This window comes from Bufo gargarizans, unplaced genomic scaffold (genome assembly GCF_014858855.1).
Source record: "Bufo gargarizans isolate SCDJY-AF-19 unplaced genomic scaffold, ASM1485885v1 original_scaffold_1545_pilon, whole genome shotgun sequence".
In the NCBI taxonomy this organism is placed as follows: Eukaryota; Metazoa; Chordata; class Amphibia; order Anura; family Bufonidae; genus Bufo; species Bufo gargarizans.
Window position 1 is genome coordinate 29,344 of NW_025334407.1, and position 21,423 is coordinate 50,766.

Below are 21,423 nucleotides of genomic sequence, written 5' to 3' on the forward strand. Positions count from 1 at the left end.
CTCACCCCCCCCCCCCCATACAATGGATATTGTTCCTGCACAGTGTTATCCCCCAGACAGTGCAGACCCCCCCCCCCATACAATGGATATTGTTCCTGCACAGTGTTATCCCCCAGACAGTGCAGACCCCTCCCCCCATACAATGGATATTGTTCCTGCACAGTGTTATCCCCCAGACAGTGCAGACCCCTCCCCCTATACAATGGATATTGTTCCTGCACAGTGTTATCCCCCAGACAGTGCAGACCCCTCCCCCCCATACAATGGATATTGTTCCTGTACAGTGTTATCCCCCAGACAGTGCAGACCCCTCCCCCCATACAATGGATATTGTTCCTGCACAGTGTTATCCCCCAGACAGTGCAGACCCCCCCCCCCCATACAATGGATATTGTTCCTGCACAGTGTTATCCCCCAGACAGTGCAGACTCCTCCCCCCATACAATGGATATTGTTCCTGCACAGTGTTATCCCCCAGACAGTGCTGACTCCTCCCCCCCCTATACAATGGATATTGTTCCTGCACAGTGTTATCCCCCAGACAGTGCAGACCCCTCCCCCCATACAATGGATATTGTTCCTGCACAGTGTTATCCCCCAGACAGTGCAGACCCCTTCCCCCCATACAATGGATATTGTTCCTGCACAGTGTTATCCCCCAGACAGTGCAGACCCCTCCCCCCCATACAATGGATATTGTTCCTGTACAGTGTTATCCCCCAGACAGTGCAGACCCCTCCCCCCATACAATGGATATTGTTCCTGCACAGTGTTATCCCCCAGACAGTGCAGACCCCTCCCCCCATACAATGGATATTGTTCCTGCACAGTGTTATCCCCCAGACAGTGCAGACTCCTCCCCCCCATACAATGGATATTGTTCCTGCACAGTGTTATCCCCCAGACAGTGCAGACCCCTCCCCCCCATACAATGGATATTGTTCCTGCACAGTGTTATCCCCCAGACAGTGCAGACCCCTCCCCCCATACAATGGATATTGTTCCTGCACAGTGTTATCCCCCAGACAGTGCAGACCCCTCCCCCCCATACAATGGATATTGTTCCTGCACAGTGTTATCCCCCAGACAGTGCAGACTCCTCCCCCCCATACAATGGATATTGTTCCTGCACAGTGTTATCCCCCAGACAGTGCAGACCCCTCCCCCCATACAATGGATATTGTTCCTGCACAGTGTTATCCCCCAGACAGTGCAGACCCTCCCCCCCATACAATGGATATTGTTCCTGCACAGTGTTATCCCCCAGACAGTGCAGACCCCCCCCCCCCCCATGCAGTGGAAATTGTTCCTGCACAGTGTTTTCCCCCCATATCCCCCCCCCCCCCCCAATGCAGTGGTATTTGGGAATGGAGGGACTCCGACACTGACAGGCAGATTGAGATGTGCAGATTTTGAGCCACCCGTACAGCTGGAGTGACTCCGACTTTGACACGCTGAATGTGGGGGCCACTTCTGCTGCGTTCTGAAATGTAGTAATTGAAGAGTTAATTGACACTATTTAATTTGGGATTGATATTTCTAGGAGGACATTGCAGACTTACTATAGGCCATTCAGCTGGGCAGACACCACAGGCTGTGGCAGGAGAAGATGCTGGGGCCCATCATGTGTCTCTGACTCCAGCACACCCACGGAAGCTCCTCCAAGTCTGCAGTGCTGCACTCTGCCACTAGATGGCACAGCCGCCCTGCACCACACGTTTCTGCTCAGATATCTGGATTGTGCAGACATTTGCCTCTCAGATTATGTCTAGGCTTTTGCTGTTTCAGGGGCTGCTTCCTGACCTCATCTCTGGTTGGCACCCTGGCCCTCAGCCTCACCATCCCGCTCTCCATTATTGCAGACATCTGCATGCAGAAGGTAACGGCCATTATTTTTACTGAGGGTGCAGTTCTATAAATGTCTCTTTATGTGCTGTGTGGTTTTTACCGCCTTCAGCGCTCACTCCATATGCTTTATTTTCTAGCTATCGCATTTTATTCTCACCGAGCAAATAGATTGTCAAATAGTAGAGTGAAAGGTGTATCAGTATCTGACCTATAGACACATCACTCATCAGCCTCATCCTATCAGTATCTGACCTATAGACACATCACTCATCAGCTTCATCCTATCAGTATCTCACCTATAGACACATCACTCATCAGCTTCATCCTATCAATATCTGACCTATAGACACATCACTCATCAGCTTCATCCTATCAGTATCTGACCTATAGACACATCACTCATCAGCTTCATCCTATCAATATCTGACCTATAGACTTATCACTCATCAGCTTCATCCTATCAGTATCTGCCCTATAGACATATCACTCATCAGCTTCATCCTATCAGTATCTGACCTATAGACACATCACTCATCAGCTTCATCCTATCAGTATCTGACCTATAGACACATCACTCATCAGCCTCATCCTATTAGTATCTGACCTATAGACACATCACTTTTTAGCTTCATCCTATCAGTATCTGACCTATAGACACATCACTCATCAGCCTCATCCTATCAGTATCTGACCTATAGACACATCACTCATCAGCTTCATCCTATCAGTATCTCACCTATAGACACATCACTCATCAGCTTCATCCTATCAATATCTGACCTATAGACTTATCACTCATCAGCTTCATCCTATCAGTATCTGCCCTATAGACACATCACTCATCAGCTTCATCCTATCAGTATCTGACCTATAGACACATCACTCATCAGCTTCATCCTATCAGTACCTGACCTATAGACACATCACATATCAGCTTCATCCTATCAGTATCTGACCTATAGACACATCACTCATCAGCCTCATCCTATCAGTATCTGACCTATAGACACATCACTCATCAGCCTCATCCTATCAGTATCTGACCTATAGACACATCACTCATCAGCTTCATCCTATCAGTATCTGCCCTATAGACACATCACTCATCAGCTTCATCCTATCAGTATCTGCCCTATAGACACATCACTCATCAGCTTCATCCTATCAGTATCTGACCTATAGACACATCACTCATCAGCTTCATCCTATCAGTATCTGACCTATAGACACATCACTCATCAGCTTCATCCTATCAGTATCTGACCTATAGACACATCACTCATCAGCTTCATCCTATCAGTATCTGACCTATAGATACATCACTCATCAGCTTCATCCTATCAGTATCTGACCTATAGACACATCACTCATCAGCTTCATCCTATCAGTATCTGACCTATAGACACATCACTCATCAGCTTCACCCTGTCAGTATCTGACCTATAGACACATCACTCATCAGCCTCATCCTATCAGTATCTGACCTATAGACACATCACTCAACAGCTTCATCCTATCAGTATCTGACCTATAGACACATCACTCATCAGCTTCATCCTATCAGTATCTGACCTATAGACACATCACTCATCAGCTTCATCCTATCAGTATCTGACCTATAGACACATCACTCATCAGCCTCATCCTATCAGTATCTGACCTATAGACACATCACTCATCAGTATCTGACCTATAGACACATCACTCATCAGCTTCATCCTATCAGTATCTGACCTATAGACACATCACTCATCAGCTTCATCCTATCAGTATCTGACCTATAGACACATCACTCATCAGCTTCATCCTATCAGTATCTGACCTATAGACACATCACTCATCAGCCTCATCCTATCAGTATCTGACCTATAGACACATCACTCATCAGCTTCATCCTATCAATATCTGACCTATAGACTTATCACTCATCAGCTTCATCCTATCAGTATCTGCCCTATAGACACATCACTCATCAGCTTCATCCTATCAGTATCTGACCTATAGACACATCACTCATCAGCTTCATCCTATCAGTACCTGACCTATAGACACATCACATATCAGCTTCATCCTATCAGTATCTGACCTATAGACACATCACTCATCAGCCTCATCCTATCAGTATCTGACCTATAGACACATCACTCATCAGCCTCATCCTATCAGTATCTGACCTATAGACACATCACTCATCAGCTTCATCCTATCAGTATCTGCCCTATAGACACATCACTCATCAGCTTCATCCTATCAGTATCTGCCCTATAGACACATCACTCATCAGCTTCATCCTATCAGTATCTGACCTATAGACACATCACTCATCAGCTTCATCCTATCAGTATCTGACCTATAGACACATCACTCATCAGCTTCATCCTATCAGTATCTGACCTATAGACACATCACTCATCAGCTTCATCCTATCAGTATCTGACCTATAGATACATCACTCATCAGCTTCATCCTATCAGTATCTGACCTATAGACACATCACTCATCAGCTTCATCCTATCAGTATCTGACCTATAGACACATCACTCATCAGCTTCACCCTGTCAGTATCTGACCTATAGACACATCACTCATCAGCCTCATCCTATCAGTATCTGACCTATAGACACATCACTCAACAGCTTCATCCTATCAGTATCTGACCTATAGACACATCACTCATCAGCTTCATCCTATCAGTATCTGACCTATAGACACATCACTCATCAGCTTCATCCTATCAGTATCTGACCTATAGACACATCACTCATCAGCCTCATCCTATCAGTATCTGACCTATAGACACATCACTCATCAGTATCTGACCTATAGACACATCACTCATCAGCTTCATCCTATCAGTATCTGACCTATAGACACATCACTCATCAGCTTCATCCTATCAGTATCTGACCTATAGACACATCACTCATCAGCTTCATCCTATCAGTATCTGACCTATAGACACATCACTCATCAGCTTCATCCTATCAGTATCTGACCTATAGATACATCACTTATCTGCTTCATCCCATCAGTATCTCACCTATAAACACATTAAAGTACACCCTTTGGTGTAGTAATTCACGACCATCGGCCGAGACGATTCGCCAAAATTTGCTGCGGCCCTATTCACTTTAATAGCCGGCGACCCTGAAAACTTCAGGTCATATTTGCAGCCAGCAAACACTTACTAGAAGTGCACAAATAGTCCCACAACATGGACAGTGACCAGAGGGGGATCATTGGCAAAATTCCCACAGAAAATATGTATTTTAATCAGGGGCCATTTTTATGCGTCTTAAAGGGAAACTCTCAAAAATGTGCCCTGCTGGAGCCTAGAAAAATTGTATTTCTCGTACTTTTTTCCATTGGGGGACACAGACCATGGGTATAGCTTAGAGGTATTAGTAGGAGGGACACTATGCAAATGAAAGAGCTCCTCCTCCTCGGGCTATACCCCCCGACTCCACCAGGAGGAACTCAGTCTTTGCTTAGTGTCTGGTGAAGGAGGTTGACACTCTCTGATTCTACTCCTTTTTGTTATTTTTATTCTAGATGGGGACACAGGTCGGCATGGCGCCTTCCTGGTCCCCCGTGGAGTGTCTGCCGCCGTCTTTGGGACGTTGCCTGGCTGCCTCCATTTCCCCCCAAGAAGATAAGTGGATCCGGGCTCGACCTGTTAGCTCCGGCATCCCACCAGCTGCTGGGACGCCTGCTGCCTACCCTCCTCCAGAGCACTGTTCTCCTGGATTGGAGTCAGAAGTCTGAAGAGGCGCATCCCTGCTGGTCTGGACATCGAGGGAGCATGCTGAGCAGATAAGTATTGCCCAGTCTCTCCCCCTCCCTCTGTGTCTGTTTGTCTGTGGCTACCTGGGTGAGCTTGAAGAAGGATCCTGATGGGGCACTTTCTTCATTTTGGCACTGGAGTACTGGCATCTCTTCCCCCTTAAACTGTGGGCTTCAGCGCTTCTCTCGTCGGGCCTTGGCTGCTGCGCCCTCTCGGCGCCCGCCGGCAGGCCGCTCCTCCATGGCCTCGTTAACCCCTGCTGCACCACGTGAAGGGAGTCGTGGTGTCTGTTTAAATCGCGCGCGCGCGCATATTTTCGCGCGTGCGCTTTTTATTTTCGCGGGTATTTCCGCGCATATTTTCGCGCGCGCGCTTATTTTCGCGCATATTTTGCACGCGCGCGCGCTTATTTTCGTGCGCGCCTGTTTCGCACGCTTTTTTCGCGCCATAATGACGCGTTCGGGGGGGCGGAGCCTCGGCATGCCGCTCTGACTCTCCTTACACCGGTGACTCTGTTTGCTCACGGCCGTGCAGCTCCTCATCACTCTACTCCGTTTTGTGCCAGGCAAGCTGGTAGCTCAGTGGTAATGCTGCTTCTGCCCCATGTCCAGGCTTTCTGAGTTCAAAGCCCCTTTCAGCCTTCAAAAATTGTTTACATTATTCTAGATAGGGACACAGGTCGGCATGGCGCCTTCCTGGTCCCCCGTGGAATGCCCGCCGCCGTCCTTGGACGCTGCCTGGCTGCCTCCATTGCCCCCCAAAGAAGACAAGTGGATCCGGGCTCGACCTGCAGCTCCGGTATCCCACCAGCTACTGGGTCTCCTGCTGCCACCCTCCACCAGAACACTGCACTCCTGGACAAGGAGTCAGAAGCCTGAAGAGGTGCATCCCTGCTGGTCCTGGAGTCGAGGGAGAAGATCTGCAGGAGCAGATAAGTATTACCTGCATCCCTGCCTTACCCCCCTCCTCCACGTCCCTGGGAGCCTGCGGTCCCCGCTTGGGCATCTGCCATGTCCAGCGCGGCCGCTAAATTGGTCTTAGTCGCCAAGGGCAACCATGTCCTTTAATCCTGTGGCGCTAACGACTCCATCTCTCTCAGTGGTCCCCACAGTGGGTGACTGACTACGAAGAGGCAGCGTGAGCGGCAGCATCCCACCTCGGATGTCTCCGTCTCTCCACCCCCCTCACCTCGCCTGTGGCGCTTTCGGACTGCTCTTCCCCCTCCCTAGGGAGAGTAATCCGAAGGGGAATTATCCGGCTCGGACGAGCCAGGTCCTTTTTGGACTATAGGGCATTTTCAAATCCTGTGACGCCAACCACCTCTCTAAGTGGTTTTCCACAGAAGACGCCCGACTACTAACAGGGAGCGTGAGCAGCAGCATCCCTCCTCGGATGGCTCCGGCTCTCCCCCCCCCCCCCTCGTCTAGAGGCGCGTTCGGGCGACTCTCCCCTCCCTTAGGGAGCGCAAGTCTGAAGGAGAATTTCCGGCTCTGATTAGGTCATGGAGCGGGACCCCTCGCCTAAGCTCTCCACCAGGGTGGCTGACTTAGTGGCGACTGTCCGAGACACCTTTATTCTCCAAGGGGATTCTCCTCCTTCCACTGGTCAGGAGTTCCCCCTTTTTCCGTCCAGGCAGTCGGAGACTACCATGTTCCCGGTCCATGAGGGATTTTTCCGCGGTCATGTCCAGGGCCTGGGGTAGTCTTAATAAGGTTCTCGACCACCCAGCGCATGAATATACTTTCCTTTCCCTGCTGACGGCGAGGAGAGGTGTCTCCTCCCCCTAAGGTGGATCCTCCGGTGGCCGGATTAGCCAATTATATGGCCCTTCCTGTCTTAGTCAGTTCCTCTTTCCAGGATGCTGTAGACAGACGCATAGACTCTCTTCCAGGTCCTTTTTTCGCTGGCAGCGCGTCCCTGTGACCTACCTTTCACTCAGCAGGGGTAGCCAGTGCTCTCTCGGTGTGGTTACAGCACCACCACCAGGAACTGGCGGTACGAGATGCGGCTACTGACACACTGGAGTTGGTTCTCCAGATGTCTCAGGCTTCTAAGATTCTTTGCGAAGCTTCTAGGGACATTGTTTCCCTCTTTGCCCGCAGGTTGGCCATCTCTGTCACTCAGCGCGAAGAGATCTGATTGAAGGTGTGGGACGCTGACGCCTCCACCAAGCGTTCCCTTGCTAATCTCCCCTTTGGGGTTTCCAGACCTTATGGGGATCAGCTGGACGAGTTCATCTCTGCATGCCTTTTGCCGTTTCTCATCTGGTAGGCCGTCGCCTGCTTCCTCCGCCGGGGGTCTCAGGTCGCCCGCAAAGAGGCCTTCCTTTACACCAGCCTTCCCGGCACTAGAGGGCCCAGTCAGCCCGCCCTGCTGCTCCTAGGCCTATCACATGTCCCGATTGCGGAATCCCACCATCGATTCCTGCGCTTCGCCATTAAGGGTCGACACTGTCAGTTTGTCGCCCTTCCTTCGGGTTGGCGACCACCCCGCGGGTCCTTGCCACGGTCCTGGACCGCTCATGGCGCTTCTTCGTACCAGGGGCATTCCTTTGCTGCCCTATCTGGACGATATCCGGATAGAGGCCCCCCTCTCTACCGCAGACCAAGGACAGCGTCCGGATCACTGTTCAGACTCTGGAACGGTTCGGCTGGCTGGTAACTTTCCCAAACTCCTGCCTCTTCCCGTCCCAGAGGCTCTCCTTCCGGAGGATGATTTTGGACACCTCGGCTGCCAAAGTATTCTGCCAGCCTTCAAGTCCTCCCAGATCCAGGGGGCAGTGTCGCATCTGCTGCGCTCCCCGTGCCTCTCCATTCGGGAATACTTGCAGGTCCTGGGTCTTATGGTAGCCTCTTTCGAGGCCTTCCATATGCCCAGTTTCACACTCGCCTGGCGCAACAGGAGATCCTTTACCTTTCAGCGGGTTCGGGCAGCTCTCCCTTGGTGGCTGTTCCCGATGAACCTGAGGTCGGGGAGTTCCTTTCTCGCATTCTCCTGGACGATCGTCACCACCGATGCCAGCATCCTGGGTTGGGGGGGCGTTTTCCAGTCTCGCACGGTTCAAGGGATTTGGTCGGCGGCAGAGTCTCGCCTTCCAATCAACTTTCTGGAACTGAGGGCGATTTTTTTCCGCTCTCTCTCTCCTATTGGACCTCTCTCCTTGCGGGCCTCCCAGTGCGGGTTCAAACGGGCAATGCCGCGGCCGTGGCCTATATCGACCATCAGGGCGGGACCCGCAGCCGGATGGTGATGCAGGAGGTGAAGAGAATTCTGACGTGGGCGGAGACGCACGTTCCGGTGTTGTCAGCAGTTTACATTCCAGGAGTGGACAACTGGACAGCGGACTTTCTAAGCCACAACAAGGTGGATCCAAGCGAGTGGTCTCTGCATCCAGAAGGGTTCGAAGAAATCTGCCACAGATGGGACCGTCCGGATGTGGACTTAATGGCGTCCGGGTTCAACAACAAGATCCCAGTGGTCCTGGCTCGCGCCCGAGATCCGAAGGCGTACGGATGGATGCGCAGGTGTCTCCGTGGCAGGACTTCAGCCTCCTCTGTTTTCCTCTCCTACCAAAGGGTCTACGCCAGTTCGAGGCGGAAGGGAATCCGACCGTTCTCATCACCCCAGAGTGGCCTCGCCGCGCGTGGTTTTTCGGACGTGGCTCGGTTGCTGGCGGACGCCCCATGGCCTCTTCCCGACAGACAGGACCTACTGTCTCAGGGCCCGTTCTTCCACCGGAATTTACGGTCTCTTCGTTTACCGGCGTGACTGTTGAAACCGCCATCCTGATGAAGATGGGGTTCTCGGATTCAGTGGTTAGGACCATGATCAGTCCGGGGAAGTCTTCTTCCTCCCGGATTTACTATCGTACCTGGATGGCCTTCCTGTCCTTTTGTGAGGGTTCGGGGTTCCCTCCCCTTCGTTTTTCCATCTTGATGGTACTGTCTTTTCTTCAGTCTGGGCTTGTGCAGGGACTGTCGCTTAGTTCCCTGTAAGGTCAGGTTTCGGCGCGGGCCGTCAGAGGTCCCTTGCTCTTAAGGGTCCGGTGGTGACCTTTCTTCAGGGGGTGGCGCATTCGGTTCCCCGTATGTTCCCCCTTTGTCTCCTTGGGATCTCAATTTGGTTCTGCGCGCTCTGCAGTCGGCCCCCTTCGAGCCTTTGAGGAGGGTCTCTCTGACTGTTCTCATCTGGACTTCCTTGTGACCATAGCTTCTGATACAGCTACATAGCGTAGTGATTAAAGTTCTGGGCTATTATGCAGTGGCTGTGAGTTCACATCCCATCACGAGCTTTTAAGTCAGACTGGTGTCGAAGCTGGCCGCTCTTTCCTGTCAGGAGCCTTTCTGGTTTTCCACCAGGATTAAGTTGTGCTCCGTCCAGTCCCCTTCTTTTTGCCCAGGGTGGTCTCTCCCTTCCACCTTGATGAGGATCTTGTCCTGCCTTCCTTTTGTCCTTCTCCGGCTAACCCCAAGGAACGCACTCTGCATTCCCTGGATGTTGTACGGGTCCTGAAGGTGTATCTCGCGGCTACTGCTTCCGTCCGCCGTTCTTGGCGCTCTGGATCTGCTTGGCTATTTCCGCGGCTTGTCGCGCTTGTGGTGGAGTTCCCCCGGCTAGGATTGCCGCTCACTCCACTAGGGCGGTGGGGGCTTCCTGGGCAAGACGCAATCGTGCCTCTGCGTCTCAGCTGTGTACGGCGGCCACCTGGTCGTCCTTGCATACCTTTGCAAATTTTTGTCAGTTGCATTCACTGGCTTCGGCTGATGCGGCTTTGGCCGCAGGGTTTTGCAGGCTGTGGTTCCTGTTTGACCGTTGGGCGTTCCTCCTGGCGGTGCTGATATTTTTTCCCACCCCATGGACTGCTTTTGGACGTCCCATGGTCTGTGTCCCCCAATGGAAAAAAGTACGAGAAAAGGAGATTTTTGTGAAACTCACCTGTAAAATCTTTTTCTCGTCTTTTCCAGTGGGGGACACAGCTCCCACCCATTATTCCTGTTGCAGGAGGGGTCTTTAGTTCCGTTTTTCTGTTTCTGGTTGGACCTTATGGCTTGGTCCGTTGGTTTCCATGATTTTTTCTTGCTCCTTCTCCTACTGCTTGTGCAACGCCTGAGTTCCTCCTGGTGGAGTCGGGGGGTATAGCCCGAGGAGGAGGAGCTCTTTCATTTGCATAGTGTCCCTTCTACTAATACCTCTAAGCTATACCCATGGTCTGTGTCCCCCAATGGAAAAGACGAGAAAAAGATTTTACAGGTGAGTTTCACAAAAATCTCCTTTTCTCGCCCATTCCATTGAGGGACACAGACCATGGGTATAGGTTAAAGTATAACTGTCATATTATTATTTTTGGGGAGTATTGGATTGTGGTGATTAATATCTCCTTGGTGGCCCTATTTCAACTTTTCACTGTGTATTTAATTACCCCTTAACCCCTTAAGGACTCAGCCCTATTTCACCTTAAGGACTTGGCCATTTTTTGCAAATCTGACCAGTGTCCCTTTAAGTGCTCATAACTTTAAAACGCTTTGACTTACCCAGGCCGTTCTGAGATTGTTTTTTCGTCACATATTGTACTTCATGACACTGCTAAAATTGGGTCAAAAAAGTTAATTTTTTTGCACAAAAAAATAAAATTTTTACATTTTTTTTTGAAAAATTAGCAAATTTCAAAGTTTCAGTTTCTCTACTTCTGTAATACATAGTAATACCCCCAAAAATTGTGATGGCTTTACATTCCCCATATGTCTACTTCATGTGTGTAGCATTTTGGGAATGATATTTTATTTTTTGGGGATGTTACAAGGCTTAGAAGTTTAGAAGCAAATTTTGAAATTTTTCAGAAATCTTCAAAATCCCACTTTTTATGGACCAGTTCAGGTTTGCAGTCATATTGTGAGGCTTAGATAATAGAAACCTCCCAAAAATGACCCCATTCTAGAAACTACACCCCTCAAGGTATTCAAAACAGTTTTTTCAAACTTTATTAACCCTTTAGGTCTTCCACAAGAGTTAATGGCAGATGGAGAAACAATTTCGAAATTTCTATTTTTGGGAAAATTTTCCAATATAATCAATTTTTTCCAGGAGTAAAACAAGGGTTAACTGCCAAACAAAACTCAAAATGGGTTGCCCTGATTCTGTAGTTTGCAGAAACACCCCATATGTGGTCGTAAACTACTGTTTGGCCAAACGGGAGGACATAGAAGGAGGGGAACGCCATATGGGTTTTGGAAGGCAGATTTTGCAGGACTGGTTTTGTTTATACCATGTCCCATTTGAAGCCCCCTGTTGCACCCCTAGAATAGAAATTTCAAAAAAGTGACTCCATCTAAGAAAGTACACCCCTCAAGGTATTCAAAACTGGGTTTACAAACTTTGTTAACCCTTTAGGTGTTCCACAAGAGTTAATGGCAGATGGAGAAACAATTTAGAAATTTCTATTTTTTTGAAAATTTTCCAATATAATCAATTTTTTCCAGGAGTAAAACAAGGGTTAACTGCCAAACAAAACTCAAAATGGGTTGCCCTGATTCTGTAGTTTGCAGAAACACCCCATATGTGGTTCTCGAAACTACTGTTTGGCCAAACGGCAGGACATAGAAGGAGGGGAACGTCATATGGTTTTTGGAAGGCAGATTTTGCTGGACTGGTTTATTTACACCATGTACCCTTTCAAGCCCCCTGATGCACCCCTAGAGTAGAAACTCCATAAAAGTGACCCCATCTAGGAAACTACAGGATAAGGTGGTTGTTGTTTTGGGACTATTTTTGGGGTAAATTAGATTTTTGGTTGCTCTATATTACTCTTTTTTGAGGCAATGTAACAAAAAAATTAAATTCTAAAAATGTTTCTACATTCGCTATTTAGTTTTGTGGAACACCTAAAGGGTTAACATAGTTTGTAAAGTAACTTTTGAATACCTTGAGGGGTGTAGTTTCTTAGATGGGGTCACTTTTTTGGAGTTTCTAGTCTAGGCTACATCAGGGGGGGCTTCTAATGGGACATGGTGTCAAAAAAAAAACTGTCCATCAAAATCTGCCTTCCAGAAACCGTATGGCGTTCCCTTCGTTCTATGCCCTGCCGTGCGGCTATATAGCCATTTACGACCACATATGGGGTGTTTCTGCAAACTACAGAATCAGGGCCATAAATATTGAGTTTTGTTTGGCTGTTAACCCTTGCTTTATTACCGGCAAAAGGGATTCAAATTGAAATTTTGCCCAAAAATGGGTGTTTTGGCACCGTTTTTGTTTTATATTTTTAACACCGTTCATTCGAGGCGTTTGGTCAAATGTTATTTTTATAGCGACGACTTTTACGCACGCGACGATGCCCAATATGTATGGCTCTCAGACTTTGGAGACACTAAGCAGGCATCCTAAAAACTGCGGCCCTCCAGATGTTGTAAAACTACAATTCCCACCATGCCCTGATGATGGCTGTAGGTTGTCTGGGCATGCTGGGAGTTATAGTTTTACAACATCTGGAGGGCCGCAGTTTGAGGATGCCTGCTCTAAAACTAATATTTTTTTGGGGAAAAAAAATTGTTTCTGTGTCTCCAAAGTCTAAGAGCCATAGTGTTTTATGTTCTCTAGTGGACTGTTGGGGATTATAAAGATTTAGTACTCCATGGAAGTGTGATACTCCCTGAAGCAATCGATAACGCAGAGGCCCGGATGATCGGGGCACGTGTCACACTGAGTGGTGGTGTCCTTCCGTATCCCCCTCTTGTGACACACTCTGCATCTTTTTTGGGTTCGTCCCTTCTTTCCAGTATGGGGGACCACACCTGGAAAGTGTTGGCCAGGGACGATCCGGGCGCCTCCAGTTCCCGAGGTACTCCGGCCTGCTCTTTCCCGGTCCGAAAAGATCAGGTCTTTGAGGACTGCCTCATAGAATTGGAGGAATGTCCCTGTGCTGCCAGCGCTTCGGGATAGTACAAAAGAGTTGTACATGGCAACCTGCACCATGTAGACCGTAACTTTTTTGTACCATGCCCGGGTTTTGCGCATGGCATTATATGGCGTGAGGACTTGATCAGAGAGATCAACTCCTCCCATATACCGATTGTAGTCGACGATACAATCGGGCTTGAGGACCGTTGCCGCGGTACCTCGCACAGGGACTGGGGTGGTGCTGTTACCGTGGATTGTGGACAGCATAAGGACATCCCTCTTGTCCTTATACCTGACCAGCAACAGGTTTCCACTGGTAAGTGCACGGGTCTCACCCCTGGGGATAGGTACCTGGAGGGGGTGGGCAGGGAGGCCGCGCTGATTTTTCCGCACGGTCCCACAAGCGAACGTGGATCTGGCGGCAAGGGACCTGAACAAGGGAATGCTGGTATAAAAGTTATCCACGTACAAGTGGTAACCCTTATCCAGCAGTGGGTGCATAAGGTCCCACACGAGTTTCCCGCTAACACCCAGAGTGGGGGGACATTCTGGGGGTTGAATACGGGAATCTCGCCCCTCGTACACACGAAATTTGTAAGTGTACCCTGAGGTACTCTCACAAATTTTGTATAGCTTCACGCCATACCTCGCCCGCTTTGTGGGAATGTATTGGCGGAAACTGAGTCTCCCCTTGAACGCAACGAGAGACTCATCAACCGCGACCTCCCTTCCAGGTACGTAGGCCTGCTGAAATGTGGCCCCAAAGTGATCGATGACCGGCCGTATCTTATACAGCCGGTCATAGGCAGGATCACCTCGGGGTGGACATGCTGCATTATCGGAATAATGCAGACATTTCCGGATGGCCTCAAACCGGGGACGTGTCATGACCATACTGTACAGTGGGGTCTGGTATAGGACGTCCCCACTCCAGTATTGCCTGACACTGGGTTTTTGGACTAGACCCATATGCAGCACGAGGCCCCAAAATGTCCTCATTTCGGCTGCACTGACCGGGTCTAGCCAAAAATGAGCCTGGGTTTTGAGCGACGAACTGTTGGGCGTACAGATTCGTCTGCTCCACCATCAAATTCACCAGTGGGTTACTGAAAAAAAACTAAAAAAGTCTATTTCAGTAAACCCCACTGTGGGAATCTGGATTCCAGGATTGCCAGCGAAATCCGGAATCTCAGGCTCAAAGTCCACTGGGGGACACCAGCTAAGTTCATCGGCAGGGGGCTCCGGTGAACTTATTTGGTGGGCCGGGAAACCAGTACGAACCCCAGGGCGGCTCGTACTAGGGTGGGCCACAGGATCCCTAGCATGTGTGGCCCCTGGCTCCGCCTGGCGGCGTCTCCGCCGCCTTGGTGGCTCATCGTCATCCGATGATGATGAGGAGGATGCGGATGACAGAAGGAATGTGGGGTCATCCTCATCCTCACTGGGGCTCTCGGAGTCGGAGGCAATCTGGGCGTATGCCTCCTCGGCCGAGAACACCCGGCGGGCCATGGGTGTGTGTGCGTGTAGGTGTGCGTGTGTGGAAACCTTTATTATATGTGCGTGTGTGTGGGGGCAACGGGTGTTCGCGTACTAAAAAAAGGAAAATAAAGGGGCAAGTGTTAGGAAAAAAAAAAAAAAGTTCAAAGTTGCTGATCAGCGGTACAACGCTGATCAGCGGTGGGGCAGGCGATGCGCTAACAGTGGACGGACGCTAAAGTGCCGACCAGTCAGCGAACGCAGAAAAATAAAAAAAAAAGTGGTGGTAAGGGGGCTAGTGGTGAGGGGGGGGGGCTGGGGGAGGGCTGGTGGGGGGATGGGTGGGGTGGGGGGGGCTGGTGGTGGTGGGGGGCTGGTAGGGGGGGGCAAGTGGCAGGGGGGGCTCTGGGGTCTGATAGATGGATCAAAAAAGTTTTGTATAAAAGTTCTTTTTTTTTTTTCTAACTTTTCCCTTCTTTCCCTTCCTAATGGTGCCTCTCCCTCACTGACCCTAACCTACCTGAGTGGCGATGGGTGCAGGAGGGTGATGGATGCCGATTAGGGGGACACAGGAGCTGGTGCTGGACGATGCTGCACGGTCAGGGTGCTGGACAGGAAGAGGAGGGGAGAGAGGAGCGCAGGAAGTTTGAATCTCGCGCCTCTCTCCCCTGCACCAATCAGCACCCTGGACAGCAGTGTTCAGCACCAGGGCCAGCACCGCCTCCTCAAATCCTCGGACTGCGATTGGTGGTGTAAAATTACGCCACCGATCGCAGTCTTTTTCCGGTTCATCGGGTCACAGCACACCCGAATGGACCGGAAACGCAGAAAACCGCAGGTCTGAATGGACCTGCGGTTTTCTGCGATCGTCTATACGGGGGGGGTCAAATGACCCCCCCCTGCGTTGTTACGGGATGCCGGCTGAATGATTTCAGCCGGCATCCCGTTCCGATTAACCCCCGCGGCGCCGGAATCGCGAATTAAAGCCATGACGTACCGGTACGTCATGGGTCCTTAAGGATTCGGGAAACATGCCGTACCGATACGTCATGGGTCCCTAAGGGGTTAATTCCACAGTTTTGTTCCCTGTACTTCCTAATTTTACCTGTGCTAGGCATGGTCCGTCTCTCTGTTGCTAGGCATGGTCCGTCTCTCTGTTGCTAGGCATGGTCCGTCTCTCTGTTGCTAGGCATGGTCCGTCTCTCTGTTGCTAGGCATGGTCCGTCTCTCTGTTGCTAGGCATGGTCCGTCTCTCTGTTGCTAGGCATGGCCCGTCTCTCTGTTGCTAGGCATGGTCCGTCTATGTGTTGCTAGGCATGGTCCGTCTATGTGTTGCTAGGCAGGGTCCGTCTCTCTGTTGCTAGGTATGGTCCGTCTCTCTGTTGCTAGGCATGGTCCGTCTCTCTGTTGCTAGGCATGGTCCGTCTCTGTTGCTAGGCATGGTCCGTCTCTCTGTTGCTAGGCATGGTCCGTCTCTCTGTTGCTAGGCATGGCCCGTCTCTGTTGCTAGGCATGGTCCGTCTCTCTGTTGCTAGGCATGGTCCGTCTATGTGTTGCTAGGCAGGGTCCGTCTCTCTGTTGCTAGGCATGGTTCGTCCTCTGTGTTGAAGGACGGAGGACGCAGAAGCACGCAGCCTGCAAGGTCATATTACTGACAGCCAGGGACTGTAAGTAAATGATTAGAGTCAGGTCCTCCCCAGCAGCTGATAACAGTGCCTGGGCTGTGTGCACTTCTCCCTGTCCCTGCGCTTGGAAGACGCTCCCTCACTCAGCAGAGCTGGAGGATGCAGAGTTGGAGCAGTGCAGACCAGGGAAGGGAGATCTGCCGTCTGCTCAGTGTATACATGAAAGCAACGTGTGGTAAGAGGACCCCTTTGTGCTGCAGGAGATTAACTCTTTAGGGGGGAGGGCTCTGGTTACTGACACTTTTGGGGGGCTATTGTTACTGGCTAGTGAGGGCAGGCGGGATTAGCCTCAGGGGGAGGGCAGTGGCGGCCATCTTAACTGAATAGTGAAATTGCAGTTTTATGCAGATTGGTTGCTAAGGGCTGAATCTTATTAAATATGGGGTAAGTCAGTCTAATAGTAACTGATTCTGGAGTATCATGTTATTAGTAACTACATATATGAAAATTGAAATTAGGGTCTAATTGTGTCAGTTATCCTTTAAGCCACCACTAGGAGGAGACACTATGCAAATAAGAAAAAAAAGCTTCTCCTCCGCTGGCTATACCCCCATGCTCCAACAGGAGGACCTCAGTTTTAGCTTAGTGTCAGATAAGGAGGTTACACTTAGTGGAATCGGGCTCGACCTTCAGCTCCGGTGGCCTACCAGATCCGGGGTCACCTAGTCCTGCCCTCTATCCAGTGCACTGCCACTCCTTGTGCCAGATGACTGAAGAGGTGACCCCATGCTGGTCCGGAACAGAGGGTGAAGACTGCAGGCTGCAGGACTCGGATAAGTACATCGGCTCTCCTGCAGCTTCCCCTCCCCCCGTGCTCACACTGTGACATGGTTGTTTAGGGCTTACCTGTGAGAGGGCCTGCTGGTTGAGAGGGAGGAGGGATTCCTTCTTGTCCCCTGTATCCTGGTGGTGGGCGCCATTTTCGGAGCCGGGGTCTGCCTTTTTTCATATTCCTTTAGGAGACCCTGACTCCGGGATTGCCGCCATCATGCCAAGACCTGGGGCCTCCCAAAAATCGAAAGCGACACTTCAGGTCTCACTGGGATCCTGTAAGGCCTGCTGCTTGCCACTATCGGTTACAGGCTCCTGTGACTCTTGCCTTGCCTCGGGACAGGATCATCCACCGCCTCCTCCCCCTCCACCAAACCAGCCCAGTCCCTCCTCCGCCCCTTCGGAGCCTTCCTGGGCCTCTGCCATAGCTAGGGCGACCGCGGACTTGGCCCACATCTCGCACGCGGCCATGGCCTTTAAGGAACGCATAAAACGCATGGCGGCCACTGATCCTCCGCCTGTGGTGCCTGTGGTTAGCACTGCTCCATCTCCCGGGGCCCCCCCACAGAGGACGCTCGACCGATAAGAGGTATCGTACGCAGCAGCATCCTTCCTCGGATGACTCTGCTTCCCCCCTCTCGCCTGGAGGTGTGTTCAGCCTCTCCCTCTCGCAGGGATTACATGTCTAATGGGGAAAGGTCCGGCTCGGACGAGGACACGGAGCCGGAACCCTCACCTAAGCTCTCCACCATGGTTGCAGACTTGGTCATGGTGGTACGTGACACCTTTGACATCCAGGGGGAACCTCTTTCTACTAGTAGCCAGGAATTCCCCCTCTTCCACCCAGAAAACCGGAGGCTGTCACATTCCTCATTCATGGCGAGTTCGCCAAGGTCATTTCTAAGGCTTGGGAACACCCCAATCACTGTTTTTCTGCTACAAGGCGCATGGATACTCTTTATCCTTTCCCGGCAGATAACGTGCAGCAGTGGTCTTCTCCTCCTAAGGTCGACCCACCGGTGGCCAGATTGGCTAAGAATACGGCAATACCAGTTCTGGACGGGTCCTCCCTACAGGACTCCGTTGACAGGCGTTTGGACTCTCTTTCCAAAGCCATCTTCTCTCTGGCGGGCACAGGTCTGTGGCCCGCATTCGCCTCGGCCTGGGTAGCCAGGGCGCTTTCGGTGGGCTTGCAGCGCCATCATCAGGACCTCGCTGAGCAGGATGCCTCTGCGGACACCCTAAACTTCATCCTCTAGATGTCCCAGGCGACAACATTCCTCTGTGGGGCCTCATTGGACAAGGACCTCTCTTCCATCAGAATTTACAACCACTTTGTTTAATGGCGTGGCTGTTGAGACCACCATCTTGAAGAAGAGGGGCTTCTCGGACTCTGTCGTGAAGACCATGATCAAAGCCAGGGAACCAGCTTCCTCCCGGATATACTATCGTACCTGGAAGGCCTTTCTTGCCTTTTGTGCGAAGATGGTCTTTTTTTCCCTTCATTTCTCCGTTCCGGTGGTCCTCTCCTTTCTCCAGTCGGGTCTTGAGATGGGAATGTCCCTGAGCTCTCTTAAGTGTCAGGTCTCCGCTCTGGCCATTTTCTTTCAGCACTCTCTGGCTCTGCTTGGTCCGTTGAGGACCTTCCTGCAGGGGGTGGCCCATTCGGTCCCTCCGTATGTCCCTCCTCTGCCCCCCTGGGATTTGAACCTGGTTCTGTCTTCTCTCCAGGCGGCTCCTTTTGAGCCCCTGAGGGACATTTCCCTGAGTTTTCTCACCTGGAAGGTGGTCTTTTTGGTGGGTTAGGGCTAACCCTAACCCATCACCTCTATCAGGAGGGTATCGGAGCTGGCCTCCCTTTGCTCTAAGGAGCCCTTTTTGGTCTTCCACAAGGACAAGGTGGTACTGTGCCCTGTCCCTTCCCTTTTGCCCAAGGTGGTCTCCGCCTTCCACCTTAATGAGGACATAGTCCTGCCATCCCTTTGCCCCACTCCGGCGAACCTCAAGGAGCGCGCTCTCCATTCTCTGGATGTTGTCCGTGCTTTACGGGTGTACCTGTCAGTTACTGCCCCATTTCGCCGCATGGACTCCCTTTTTGTGGTTCCTGAGGGGGGTCTGGCGGCCTCCAAGGTCACTGGCTCGGTGGATTCGGTCGACTATTGCCATGGCCTATCGATCCCGGGGTAGGGTTCCCCCAGCGAGGGTTACCGCGCACTCCACCAGGGCAGTGGGGGCCTCCTGGGCCAGGCGCAATCGAGCTTCTACATCACAACTTTGTAAGGCTGCCACCTGTTCGTCCTTACATACCTTTACAAAGTTCTACCAGCTGCACTCTTTGGCATCGGCTGTGGTTCCTGTTTAACTGTTGGACGTTTTCCCTCTGGAGGTGCTGGTCTTCCCACCCCATGGACTGCTCTAAGATGTCCCATGGTCTGTGTCCCCAATGGAATGGGCGAGAAAAGGAGATTTTTTGTGAAACTCACCTGTAAAATGTTTTTCTCGTCTTTTCCATTGGGGGACACAGCTCCCACCCATTCTTGTCTGTTACAGGAGGGGTTGGTTCTATTCTATTGGGACCTTATGGTTCACGGCCTGATGGCAGGTATTCCTCTGTTCTGTTTTCTTTATTAATATTTGTTTTTTGTCTCCTCCTACTGCTTTTGCACGCACTGAGGTCCTCCTGTTGGAGCATGGGGGTATAGCCAGTGGAGGAGGAGCTGTTTTTTCTTATTTGCATAGTGTCTCCTCCTAGTGGTGGCTTAAGCTATACCGATGGTCTGTGTCCCCCAATGGAAAAGACGAGAAAAAGATTTTACAGGTGAGTTTCACAAAAAATCTCCTTTTCCTATCAGTTTGATGTATACAAATGTGCAGCACTCTACGTTTTTTTGTATCCTGCAGAGTCCAGTAAAAAAATGAATACGTTAATGTAAATCTTTTTTTCTACCATGTAACTGTATGGTGAACGGACACACTGTACGGCATCAGTCTGAGACTTCTTTTAACGCATACATTTTTGGTATGCATTAAATGGATTACAAAAATAGAATGTGAACCCAGGCCTAGTGTCAGAATAAGCCCCAGTACACAGCGGAGCAGCATGGCGGAGAGGGGAGGCCGCCGTGTACTGACAGAGCGCTACCTGGACCTGGTGGTCAGGGATATGAGGACTGTGTTTCCCAAGGATCATTTTCTACTAGGAAATACAGGGAACAGTATAATACACTATAATTTATATAATGTATAGCTATTACCCCTACCCCAAATAATAATACAATTAGGGGGTCATTTATTATATAGAAATACATCTATGTTAGGCTTATTTCTGACACAAACGTAGAAACACAAATGCAATCGCACTCTGCCCTGCCTTTAAGCTGGATGTTAATTGAGGCATTGGTGTACATTTTGGCCAAAGCGTAATAAGCCACTCACCGCGTCAAGGTCGCCTCATGAGTGGTCCCTAACACTAGTTCCTACCTGTTGTTGGCCACGGCAGCCACAATCTGACACAGATTGTGGCGCAAAGGTAGTTAGCACCGCAATCTGCATATTTTTCCCGCTCATGGCAGGTTTAAAAAAGGATGGCGTGGGCAGGTAAAGGGATACAGGTTTGGCCATCCAGATATTGGATACCACCGCTATACAGTGACCGGATAACACCGCCATACAGTGACCAGATAACACCTCTGCACAGTGACCGGATAACACTGCCATACCATGACCGGGTAACGCCTCCATACAGTGACCGGATAACACCGCCATACCATGACCGGGTAACACCTCTGCACAGTGACTGGATAACACTGCCATACAATGACTGGATAACATCGCCATACTGTGACCGGATAAAAGGGTATAAGAGGGCACAGTGCAGGAAATGACTAGGCACTGCACAGGGTATGGTAAGAGGGCACTATGCAGGGTATAAGGGGGCACAGTCACATGACCCTGTGATATTAGAAG

The 21,423-nt window shown here is 50.6% G+C and overlaps 1 protein-coding gene across 1 annotated transcript in view; it reads left to right on the forward strand.

The window, feature by feature from the left end:
- Positions 1 to 21,423, forward strand: part of SLC35F5 (solute carrier family 35 member F5) — a 79,036-nt gene that overhangs the window by 22,448 nt on the left and 35,165 nt on the right. Inside the window, exon 10 of the mRNA XM_044274181.1 lies at positions 1,789 to 1,879. Within this exon, the coding sequence (XP_044130116.1) occupies positions 1,789 to 1,879 (91 nt within the window). The remainder of the gene's footprint in view (positions 1 to 1,788; positions 1,880 to 21,423) is intronic.